At 36.2% G+C, this 13,183-nt stretch overlaps 1 protein-coding gene across 3 annotated transcripts in view; it reads right to left on the bottom strand.

The window, feature by feature from the left end:
- Positions 1 to 1,201: 1,201 nt before the first annotated feature.
- Positions 1,202 to 13,183, bottom strand: part of FLRT2 (fibronectin leucine rich transmembrane protein 2) — a 93,922-nt gene continuing 81,940 nt past the window's right edge. For all 3 annotated transcript variants that reach the window (XM_026664330.2, XM_026664332.2, XM_087952041.1), the window contains exon 2: positions 1,202 to 11,195. In XM_026664330.2, the coding sequence (XP_026520115.1) occupies positions 8,813 to 10,801 (1,989 nt within the window). In that variant the 5' untranslated portion in view covers positions 10,802 to 11,195 and the 3' untranslated portion in view covers positions 1,202 to 8,812. The remainder of the gene's footprint in view (positions 11,196 to 13,183) is intronic.

The following is a 13,183-nucleotide window of genomic DNA, read 5'->3' as shown; positions in this document are numbered from 1 at the left end:
TAGTGTTAGGCTAAAGTGCTATGGTCCTGGGAAGAGAATCAACATTTAAAAGATAGATCTCACTTACATTAGAGAGGAGATCCAAAATTGCATTCTTACTCCCTGTTTCTAGAGGACTTTTGTCATCTACAATCTACATCGGGCCATGTCCTAGTATGACTATTTTTGCTGTATTTGTATATGAAACATTCACTTTTATCATATGTACAGATGTGCCTATTTTAAAGAGCAGAATCCAAGGATTGTTAAACTAATTTCCTGCAGATAATCCCCTGGCCGGCAAAAGTGTCTTTTTACCAATGTGTACCAAATCTAAGGGTAATTTAATGCTGAATGTCTATGGAGATTCTCAATCATCCAAGTTATGGCTGTCCCAAAGGTAACAGGACAGAAACTTCAAAACTGAAGAAGTTTCTTGGATGAGAAACGAAAGGTTTTCAAAGGAAAGAAAACATGTTTTGGACCTTTTGGAAAAAGTACCTTTGAGATAATATAATGCTGTTCCAGGAATAACTCAGATTTACTCTTTCAGAGTAATGATTGTTTTCTGGTTTTATCATTTTATAGCTGTTTTTTTTTAGTCATTCTACTTATTAGAATGTCTTTATGTATGTAGTGTTATTTTATTTGCTACCAGGAGCACTGAATCATGGAAAGACAATCCATTTGCTGCAGAAAAGTATAGGTATTGATCTGAGATTTCAAACGCACTCCCTTGCATTTCAATGCACTTCACTAAAGCAAATAAATGATACATTGAGAAATTCTGTGAAATTCCTCCAGTTTAGAGTTATGAACTTTATATTAGTTTGCAGCAGTGGTGGTTTGGCCCGGTTCTGGTGTACTGATAGCACTGAAGATTGGTAGAGACTGAACCGATTCTCTCTGAGGAGCTACTGGAGCTGCTGTTGGGCCCAACTGCCCACTTGGGCTCCCATACTAACTTTTATTCCCTGCTTTTGAAGCACAGCTGCTTTGCGGCACAGCACATTGCTGCACGTCAGCTGCTGAAGCAACAGGGTGAGTGCAGGATTGCAGGAGGTGAGTCAGAAAGCCTCTGCGCCTGCGCTAAGTACGCGTTTGGCACACACGTGCATGCAAAGTGTGTGTGCATGTGCGCAAAGTGCGCCCACCAAGCCACGTCCACCAAAATGGTAAACTATTTTGAAACCCACCACTGGTTTGCAGAGTCAAAGGCATATGAAGAATCAACATTTTATTAAATTAGCATTTTTTCATTTTTTGTTTGTGCAGCTTATTCTATTTCAAATCATTACTATATCACACATATATGTATCTGCGCATCTGTGCATATTATAACATAACATTTTCTCCCTATATGTGACAACTGCATATAAAGAGTGAGGAGTGTAAGACTATCTAAAGATGACTTAACTTAACCCATTATGCCACAGAAATGTAGTTGCCGAGTCCTGAAAGAAGAACTGGAAAAAAAAGAAATGACATTCTAGAAACATTCTATATTAACATTATAGTTTTCTTTTCAGAAATGCCTCTTATCTTGAAAAGCAGGTAAGGAGTGATCCAGCCAAAATATAAATGTTATGCAAATTTTACATTTTAGAGACAATGTATTTTCTAGCCTTCTGGATTTTTTTTTAAAGAAACTACAGGTAGTCCTTGACTTACGACCACAATTGAGTCCAAAATTTCTGCTGCTAAGCAAGACATTTAAGTGAATCACTGTAGTTGTTAAGTTAGCAACATGGTTGTTCATGAAATCTGGCTTCCCCATTAACTTAACTTGACTGAAGGTAGCAAAAAAGGATCACATGAACCCAGGACACTGCAAAGGTCTAAGTATGAGTTAGTTGCCAAGTGTCTGAATTTTGATCACATAACCATTGGGATGCTGCAACGGTCATAAGAGTGAAAAATGGTCATAAGTCACTTCTTTCAGTGATGTAACTTTGAATGGTCACTAAATGAACTGTAGTAAGTCGATGATTACCTGTAATGTTCTTTTCAGAAAACTCTTTCAATTTTACAAACACTTGAGGAATAATGCAGCCAAACTTGTTTCATGGCGTTTAAGAGAATTACCATTCAATGTTAGCTATTAAATGTTGTGTCCTTATGATCTTGATACTGAAAATTAGATAATGAAGAATCTATTGTATAGAAGGGGGAGAGCATCTATGGGAGCTTATAGAGTCATAGTAGATAAGATTTCAGAGTTGAAGACATACTAATCAGTTCTTGTTACTATCAGATTGCAAATGCAGTAGGTTGACTTAACCTGAAATCTCGCATCAACTCTTTCATCAGCCTTACCATAGGTTTACTTCAATCTAGAAATTCAAGAACAAAGCAATAAAAGCATTATGGCATGTCCATGTGTGAAATGAAACTGCAAAACAGGCTTCGTATAATTATGGTCATGCAAGCCACACACACCGACATTAGAAAGTTCTGCCTGAGGCCATTTTAGGATACTAATCACTATATATAGTGGTTGTCATTACCCTTGATTATTACACATGTTGGGAACTGGAGTTTAATAATATGTAGCTACTCATATGTTTTCTTCCTGGTAAAGCAAATAAAGACCTTTCATGTGAAGAATATTAGATCATGTGGGCCAAGATTTATTCTTTCTTATGTAATTTCTCCTGAAAATCAGTACTTTTCCCATCATTATCCTTTTAACTGAGGATTTTAACTTGAGATGTTCTGCTTGCAAACAATATGTTCTTTCATTGAGTGTGACCAAGCAATTTAGGCAAATACTTCTATAACTTTAATCTGTTAACCCCCCCACCACCCCAAGGCTGTCAGTTTTAGCGATTGGGTGACATATGGATAAACACACATTCACATGAAAAATCTTATCAATAATGAATAGGCAGATTTGGAATTTTTTAATATGGGGTGAGATCATATTTCAGGTGAACCCCTAGACACAATTTGTTTTTCTAGTAAAAATGGTGGAATATCCATGGTCTTTCTTAGCAGTCTCCTTAAATAAGGAGACTCAATTTTTAAGTAGGTAGGAGAGGGAGTTTTGAGGCCACAAAAAGGAGCTGGGAAATGCACATATCCTACAATGTGAGGATTCCTCACTCCTGCAGTGTATTTGTAAAACCAACAAAAACCTTACTTTTATTCTATCTTGAAATAATCCTCCACAGCTTTTCTGAGGGTAGCTTTGAGCTGTAGTATGCTTTTGGTGGGTGTGGTGGTTAGAATGCAGTATTGCAGGCTAACTCTGCCCACTGCCAGGAATTTGATCCCGATAGGTTCAAGGTTGACTCAGCCCTCCCTGTTTTCAAGGTTGATAAAATGAGGACCCAATTTTTGGGGGGCAATATGCTGACACTATAAACTGCTCAGAGAGTGCTGTAAAACACTATGGGGTGGTATATAGGTCTAAATGCTATTGCTATTTAGGAACAAATGGGTCATGTTCACCTACTCTGCCACATTTTTATGAGGTGCAGGAGGACGTGGCAATGAAGAAATGTCTTCTTTGGATGGAGGACATATTCAGAATTTGCAGATGAATTATTCTAGGAGCTAGGGCATAAGAGATTGCAACTTGAAATTCACAAATACATTCTCTTAATGTCCAAAGGTGGTGCAAAACTTTCAGAAGACTGCTTCTGAACATATGGGAGCCTATACAAAAAATTTCTATTCACTTCCTTAATGCACCTACAATAGCAAAGTTAAGTGGGTTTGCATGCACTAACACGTAGAAATAACTGAGAGCAGCTTTCAGAATAGCAATTCAAGCTTGGAAAAAAGAATAATCCAAAGCTTAGGAATTTTTTTTGAATAGTTTCTTTCTTCCACTTTTCAAATTACTATTGCAATCACAAAAAAACAATGTGAGCCTTAACGTTAGCCTGTCAGCAAAGCAATGCTATTAGGTGGAATAGCAAAAAAACAATAGTTATTTTATTTTTAGCACTTTTAAAAATGTGACTTGTTTCTATTATTTTCATTCTCTGAAATTTTGTTGAAAGTGTTGCAAACTAGTGTTTTGCTAACTTGAAGTCCATACATTTAAAGTTGCCAAGTTTGAAAAACACTATTGTAAACTGTTCCAGAATACAAACCTGAGGCCTCTTAATATCACCTGCAAAACATGTACTTCAACTCCCTCTGAACTTGTGACTGTTTACTGGCTGTTCTTTTTTCACTGACCTTTAGTACTAAAATGAATTCTTTTCCTATCTGTAAAATAGGAAAGCACCAGGAGGCAGAGCATGCTGATGTTGGAGGTGGAACTAACAGCACAATCCTACTTTTCTTCCTGACATTTTCTGGCTGCACAGAATACTTCTAAAGATACCTTTTACAATGGGATACTACAGTAGATATCTGAAACTTAAAAACTTATGCACCATTGGATTCACAAATTGTATTGATCCCACACTGCTTACCTTCTGAGATTCTGTAGGATTTGTAAGAAACTCTTGGTATGTACAAGGTGGTTTAACTTTGGAGAGTAGATGCAATTCTCTCAATGACTGCAATTACTTCCAGAGGGTGGGTGCATTGATGAATGAAAGGACAAATTATATTATTTTTTGCATTATCCCATTCAGCTACCAGAGTTAATACATGCTTTTAAGCATTGTTCCAAAAATATTTGCTATTGTATATGTGAAAAAACAGCCAGCTACTTTGTCATCAGAATTAAGTTTCTAACCTCCAGATCTTGTATCAATCACTTTGTTTTGCCCACTAGAAGTATCACAAAAAATTTAATATAATAAAATAACCTCCTTGCTCAGTTCTCTACAGAAAATCATTTTAATTTGGAGAAAAATCTATATTACCCTTGAAAAATAACGAAGACACAAAATTACTATTTAGTGATGCTTTAACAGATGATATTCACTTTCATATCAAAGTTTTGTGAGATGCATATATTTCTCTGCAATCATTAGTGCTTTATTCATATTTTCATAAGATCTGAGCAAATTTTATCCAGGTCAAACAAACCCATGGGAGCAGGAAGAAATCTTTAATGTTATCATTAGCTATCTAGTCTGATTCTCTTGTGAAATTTTGATTTTACATGACATTAGTTAGCTATCATAAACTGATTTACTTTATGGAAAATAGAGAGTTAATCCTATATAATGGCTCAAATTCTAAGTCCACTCAACTGCTTTTAGAGAGTCATATGCTTTCCTTTCAAATACCTGTTCCTTTGCAGAAAAAAAAATCTACTTATATAGGTTTGAAATTTGGCCAAGTCATTCACCACCATCAACATTTCTATAATTTGATAAAATTGGGCAACAGTTTCTCATAATGCTCTTTTATGCCTATAAAAGTCCCATCCTGCTGAAAAAGTTGCAGTCAATTCTTTTTTGCTATATCACTCTATGGGACAATGAACCACCCTTTTTTCTTTACAGTCAACCAAACCAAGTTGAAACAGATTATCTTTGAAATGATCCAATTAGATCAAGACAGTTTTGGGATTGGATTCTCAAACTATACTAAGTGGTATTGACATTGCTAGCAAAAGCATCAGATGACCAAATGACTAGCTTTCCACCAAATCTTCCAAATCTTATTGCTTGTAAATTTTCTGCATAGAATACCTGTCTTTAAACAAAGTATTAAATGCCTACAAACATTATGAACCCAACTGGAAGATAAAACAGTAAATTTATCCAGGACAATTTTTAAAATAATGGATAAAGTTAATTCTGACATGTTTAAATTATTGTTATAGGTCTCCTTAACTAGGTTTATACAATATTTAACTAATCTAAAATAGGTAGATTGAAACTTGATAGTTTTCCATTTAGAAAGTTGTAGGAAACTCAACTTTTGACTTTTCATGTGTGCGCGCACGTGTGTGTGTGTGTGTGTGTGTGTGTGTATTGGATATATATATATATATCCAATCATCCATTATATTATGAAAAGTAGAAGTAAGAAGAGTTCAAAGGGAAGGAACCAACTAAAAATTGCTCATAGAAGCACTAAGAATTTTGCAACTTGAAAAGTGGTTTGGTTAAGAACTCGTTGAAAATGTTCATTTGGAATAAGTCATTGTTTTCATGACTGATGTTCTGCTTAATAATGCTTATGCTTTCTGAACAGAATGAAACCAGCTCATGTTTCAAAGATGAGACAGATAATCATAGTACTCCTGACATCAATCAGAATGTAAAGGAAAAAGTAAAATCCTGAAAAAGATTATTACGATGACACAGGTTCAATCCTAATGGCATTGAGGAACATCGTATTTACTTTCTTTTGTTCATGTAAATGCCATATATACTGCAACACAGATACAAGATCTACTGTTTGGACTCTCCATTTTATTATTGATAAGATAGTGTGTGTATGTGTGTGTGTTGCTTAGGTTCATGATATAGAAAAACATAACTAGAAACAACTAGATTAGACAAAAAAGCCTATTTAGTCTATCATAATATTTCTCATCAAATACATGATTCTGATTAGGAAGAAGTAAGAATGTAACAGTTGTTACTCTCAGCAACTGAAATTCAGAGGTATTCCTTATGCTGGAAATAAAGTTTAACCTTATGCTCTATAAAGGAATTCAGTTTGGAAGACATCCCATTATCCAGCGTGTGCAAATAATCAGCTAGTCCAGTCAAAAGGGGAAAAAACAGTTTCTAGCTAAAATTATACATTTCAAACCATATGGCAATCTTTTAGTTAGTAACCTTCAGCAACTACACTGATACAGTACCCACACAAGTTGCTTAAAATACCAATGGAAATTCTTATGTTGTTATTGAAGGATGATTGCAGTATGAACAAATCCCTTAGAGAATTATTGGAGTCTGCTATTTTACAAAGTAGTGATCTATTTGAATGTTGCTAAACATTAATGTATCTGTAGGTGTGTTTTGTGATTAATAACAGGTTAGGTAAACTGAGAAGGTACACTGACCGTGGTTCTCATTTCCATAAGTTCTTCTTTTTTCAAAAATGATTTTTGGCTAGCCTTTAATTAAAGGATATATTACTGAGATGACTAATTTTGCAGGTAGTTTCTGATTATTAGAAAACAGTTTTAAGCCTCTGTTTCAAATCAATATAATTGTGGAAGAGAAGGAGACATAGTAGTAGTTGTTTTAAAAAATGAATGAGTTGATAATTGTGCTTAATTCTCAAGTATTCGGAATATGACTGGAGAGAGTGAATTTAATTAGATTTTAAAAATAGAGAGTGTAAGGGAAGGCCACACTAATTTACTGATTAAAATAAATAAAATTAAAATCAAAAATGGGTAGTGCAGCCTTCCCCAACCTGGTACTCTCTACATTTAGTAGACTACAATTCTATAATCTCAGTTAAAATCTTATCCCTTGGCTAATATCCCAGTCATGCCAGTATATGAAGCTATCATACACTTTTGTCCTCAACTTCCTGCAGAGACTACATATGGGGATAGGGAAACATTAACTAATTTACCATCAGTGGATTTTTGTCTAACACTAAGAGCTGTACTAAACTGTTCTTCTTCTACCACTAAAGGGGTGGCTATTCTTTTTGTCATGTTTCCATATTAATAGAACTGTACAGCTTAGAATCCCAGGAAGACATTTTGCAAAGGTACAAAACTGAACAAAATAATCTGGAAGAGCATCAGATAAAGTTGAGGACATTTCTTAATCTGAAATAATGCAAGATATGCATTTGGCAAAATCAGTTTGGCAAGTAATTGTAAATGGGTGTACAAGACTGTAAAGTCAGTGGGGAAGCCAGATTTATTCAGCAATCATGTGACTGACTTAACAACTACAGTGATTCACTTAACAATGGTGGCAAGAGGGAGCAAAATTCACTTAACTGACTCAATTAACAGAACATTTGGACTCAATTGTAGTCATAAGTTGAGGACTACCTGTAGAATGAAAGTATTGATTGTATTCTGCCAAAGATCTGTATGGACTGCTAATAGAATTTTTGAAATTATGACCTAATGTGATTTCACTGGGAATTCAAAAATGCTTTTCTGGAGAAAACAAAGTCTAGATGCAGTTTAATTTTTTTTTTTTTTTTAATAAGGCTGGTCAGAAAACATTCCAAATTTGGTGAGAATTTAATAACAAATGCCTTGATGGATTCCATACCAGCTTTTCTGAGAAGAAATGAACAAAGTGATAAACTTTTGGGGAAAAAAAGCAATAATAAAATGAAGGATACAGGTTGGTTAAGCCTGATATCCAGAGAGTTCCTAGTTTTAGTCTCTGACTAAAGGAAGCTAAAGAGACAGAGGCAGGCAAGGTGGCCAATCTAATTTTTACAAATGCTATTCCATTTCTTTTAATTACCAATGAAGTTAAATTGTTTTCCTCTCATGTAACACTGCTTAGGCATTCCTAAAGTTTCCTCTTGTAATACAAACTTATCTTAAACTAATGGATATACGAGCCAAAATCCCCCAAACAGCTCCAAAATCAAAGTATTGAATGTTTGAAGAATGAGGCATTTTGTTTTGTATTTCCTTTGCCATGGCATTGGGTTCTTATTGTACAACCCTGTACAGTACTTCTTCAATATATATATATATTTATATATATATTTATATATATTTTAAAGATTTAAAAAGCAAAAAGTTACAAAACTGTTTGCAATTAACTTGAAATAGAAAAGATAGCACTTTTTTTAAATCCCATTATATAGTACACCATATAAATTACAGAGTATTCAAATGCGCAAATGCATTTGCATAACATTTATCAAATGTAATTTTTGTTGATTTTTGTGTGAGTAGATTAATTTTGCTTGCTCCCTCTGGGTTTTTGCTTGTGGTAATATTGCCTCACCACACATTTCACTATCACGTATGACAGTGTTCCAGGTCTGAGACACTGCTGTTGCAATATCGCATATTGTTGGGGATGTGGCAGTCTGTATAGTTAATGCCCCCATTTGGGGTATATATAGGCTGCAATCTGAAATCTCCTTTAAGGAGCTGATCATTATTTAAGGAGACAATCTGAAAGCTGGTTTCTGTCATCTCCAGGATGGAGTTGTCCTTCTTGGTTCCTGCCTCACAGTAGTCATCTTTCCGTCGGCCACGGTTGTATTTCCACTTCTGAGAGGTGTAGCGTCCTTTTTTGTGCATGTGCCAGCAGAAGATACTAAGCAGAACCACCAGCACAAATACAACAGCCCCCCCAATTAAGCCTGCTAACAGAAATGGAGAACCAAGGTTATGAGAAGTTGTCTGTTCGTGGCTAGCTGAGTTGCTTCCGTTATTCAACAGGGAAGCTTTTGTTGTGCCTTCTGAGCACACAGTGTCCTCACCAATGCGATAATTATTAAAATCATCCAAGGGAACCAAACAAATCCGATACGTAGATTTGGGCTCCAAATTTGTCAAGCTGACGTTCTGCCTCTTATCAGTAACTATCCGTTCCTGAATAATGCCTCCTTCCAGACTGTGACCCATTTTAACCCAAGTAAGCTTATAGGCCATCACATTAAAGAGAGAATGCCAGCTCACTTGGATGCAAGTGCCATTTACAATGTGAATAAACAGCTGAAATCGTTCAACAGTGGGAAGGGTCATTTTTTCTTCATCATTTGTCTCAGGCACAGTGGGGAACGTGGTTATAACAGGGGCAAGAAGAATGATTGTCTGTTTATTACTTGGGGTAAAGTGTGATGAAGTAGGGGCCATTGTGGTTGGCAAAGATGTTGTGGGAATATGGGTAACAAATGAGACATCTGGGGTAGTTGTGGGGCATGACAACATGTTCATGTTGAGTTCCCTGACAGCCATACCTCGGACTTGTTCTGGTCCTTGACACATGAATCCTCGGACATTGATGGAAGAAGGAATTAATTTGAGCCATTCAGTAACCCATTTAATACTACAATCACATAGCCAGGGATTATTCCTTGCGGTTAGTTGTTTCAGGCTGTGAAGATTGTCAAAAACACCTTTAGACAGCATCCGGAGTTGATTGTTGGAAATATCAAGTCGTTCCAATTGATGGAGATTTGAAAAGGCTGAAAGTGGTATGTGTGATATCTGGTTGTCCTGTAAATAAAGCCTAAGTAGATTTGTACCTGGAAGATCGAGAGGTGGGTATGTCAATGAATTCCTTATTATAGAGAATTCCTTAAGTTTGGGTAAGTGGCTGAAGGTGCCATCTGCAATGCCTTTATTTGTAAGGAGATTACCATCCACTATGAGACGTTCCAAACTTGTGAGATTCTGAAAGGCCATGTCTGATATGATGGCAATTCTATTTTCATCCACTCGTAGTTCTTGTAAGTCCATTGGAAGGCCAACTGGTACACTGCTTAAGTGATTCTTGGATAAGAACAGAAGCTTGAGGCTAACAGCTTCCCGGAATGCCCCATCCTCCACTCCAACAGTAGAGATAGAATTATCATCCAGATGAAGCTCTTCCAGTTTCAAGAGTTGTGCCAGAGCAGCCCGAGAAATTGTCTGGATGTTGTTTTCTTGCAGGTGGAGAACCCTGACATTCTTGGGGAGATTCATAGGGAACTCATCTAGCTGGTTGCCATACAGGTAGACTGTGTGCACAGACTGGACATTGTGAAGTTCTGCAGGAAATCCAGCATTATTAATTTGGTTATTGTGGAGGTAGAGTATGGTTACACCCTCCGGTATTCCAAGAGGCACTGAGGTCAAGCTTCGTTCATTACAGTAGACAAAGTTTCGGTCGCAACGGCATACACTTGGACAGGCCAACGCTTTGGAAAACTGCACATACAATCCCAGAAAAAAAACAAGCCAGGATTTCAAGAAAGCAAACCTGTCCATGGGCCACATTCTAGTCCACGGGCCCATTTCTAACTGAAGAAAGAAGGGACAATTGAGCAAAAAGAAGAAATAAAACAAAATAGATGTGTTTTGTCCTCTGTGCAGATGATTGTTATATTCCCAGAAACTAAATGCAAAATAATCCTTGTACAACTGGACTATTCTCCAGTCTGCTTCTGAAAAATCACTGTGTTGTTAGCCAGGTTTACACATTTTGATGCCTTCCTCCATGTATGCTAAATGGCAGAGTAACTATGTTCTATACAGAAGGCCAATCCTCAATGTGAAGTTCCAAACGTTGACAGCAGGCAGGATGGTTGGATTAGCTTTTCCTTTCACTCTGGTATTTGCAGTGAAAGTGCACTCAGGTTCCTTCCGTCTAAAAGGCATTCATTTCAGCTTTAAGCTGGGTTTGAGAAATCTGTTGAGAGAAGAAGAAAGAGAAAATAAAAAGGGCTGCATTGTCAGCTGACACACATCCTATGAAGACAAATCCATTAATAGTGTGAGTTGGTAACATAAATAAGCCAGACCACATTAATAAATAATTCAAACTAAATTGAAAATCAGCTGGGAAAGAAGAATGAATGGGTTCCTATGATGTGGATATGACAATGTACAGGTGTACAGCAAGGAGTAGAAACAAGAGGAAAAGCAAGCTAAGAATATCTATATATTTCACAGGAACATCAGAAAAGCAGTAAGTGTTTACTGAATAGATGTTTCTCTATCAGGGTGCATGGAGAAAATATCTGCTGCAAACTTCTGGTAGGTGCCAGGAAGGGCATCTGACCAGTAAATTCTCGCCCAATTCAGTTGCCCCAACCCCACCCTGAAGCAAGGGATCACAGGGGTCATAAAAAGAAAAACAAAGTCTTTGTGAAACTGAATGGCAATTTCCTTCATTTATGACTTGGAGGTGTGTAATTCAAGAAGTTAATATTATTCAGATAATTATTTTCATTAAGACAATTGTTAAATTTCAAGTCTTCCAAACACCTTTTTGAATTTCTCATGTCTGTGTTAGATTGTAGTCCTGCAAATTGTTTCTTTACATCCATTTCATATAGAACCACTACATCAAAGGTCACGTTTTCTGAAATTCAGTCTCATAGATGCAGAGCTTTTTCATTGGATGGGTAGAAAAAGTGTCACTTTGTACTTTGAAACTATGGTAGTTTAAACTTTTATTAAAGAAGTAAGGATAACACCAGTAATTTTATATCACAGAAAAGCTTATGCAAGACTTATTTGCAGTAAAGTCTCTGTGTGGATACACAAAGCTAGAGGTCACAAAATTAAGGCACTGGGAATCCACACTGCAATCTGCAGAGTTTGGGGAACATTTTCCTGCACTGTTAGACTTTCTATTACATGTCAAATATTCCTTAATTTTATTTTCTCTTTCTGTCTATATTCATTACTTAAATTTAAAAGTGCTTTTTTAGTTCCTTAAAACATGTTGATAGAAGATTTCCCTCCCCCCCAAGATTATTTGCCATTCAATTATGACTAATAATTTCAGATAGATGGATAGATAGATAGATATACTTAAATATTTACAAAATGTGAGGGGGTGTACTCACTTCTGTGAGATACACACCCACCCACACACCCAATATCATATTTAATTATTAATGTTGTAAATAATTTAACTATTTATTTATTTAAGTGAAATGCTGAGCAAACTGCTACACAAATTTAACTCCCAGTTTCTCTCTTGTTTCATAAAGGCAATTAACACCTATTACAAACTATATTGGAGGTGTTTTTTTCAAGAAGCAACTGGACATTCTGTTTTTTCTTTGAAGATGTTTCGCTTCTCATCCAAGTAGCTTCTTCAGCTTTGCACCTTTGGGACAACCATGACCTGAATGACTGAGATTTTCCATAGATATCGACCTATATATTTCTATGAAGGCATGGGCATATAAGAAAAGTATATATACCAAAGGAAATATTCCAGACTGTATCTTTCTTATTACAGCTGACAGCACTGTATAACACTGAATTATCGATCCTACATAGATTTAGAAGTTTGTGACAAAAAGCAAATAGAGCAAATCATATGAAAATCTTTTAACCCCAAAGTTAAAACTGCTTGAAGACAATCTGGTTACAAGAAAGAAAATCCATTTCTTTCTCCATTTTGCTATACTTGCACAAACCCAGCTATCTGCTACTAAGAGAATAAGATTATTTTGCTTCTGCCCCAGACTGTGTACAGCAGGGGTGTCCAACCTTGGCAACTTTAAGACTTGTGGACTTCAACTGGCTGAGGAATTCTGGGAGTTGAAGTCCACAAGTCTTAAAGTTGCCAAGGTTGGACATCCCTGCTGTACAGCATAGTATAATGGTTGCAGTGTTGGACATGGGAGACCAAACTTCATGCTGATTTTAGCCATATGG

Source organism: Notechis scutatus, chromosome 1 (genome assembly GCF_049901735.1).
Source record: "Notechis scutatus isolate UNSWTSFEM ecotype Mainland chromosome 1, rNotScu1.2, whole genome shotgun sequence".
NCBI lineage: Eukaryota > Metazoa > Chordata > Lepidosauria > Squamata > Elapidae > Notechis > Notechis scutatus.
This window is presented reverse-complemented; position numbering and strand designations above follow the sequence as displayed.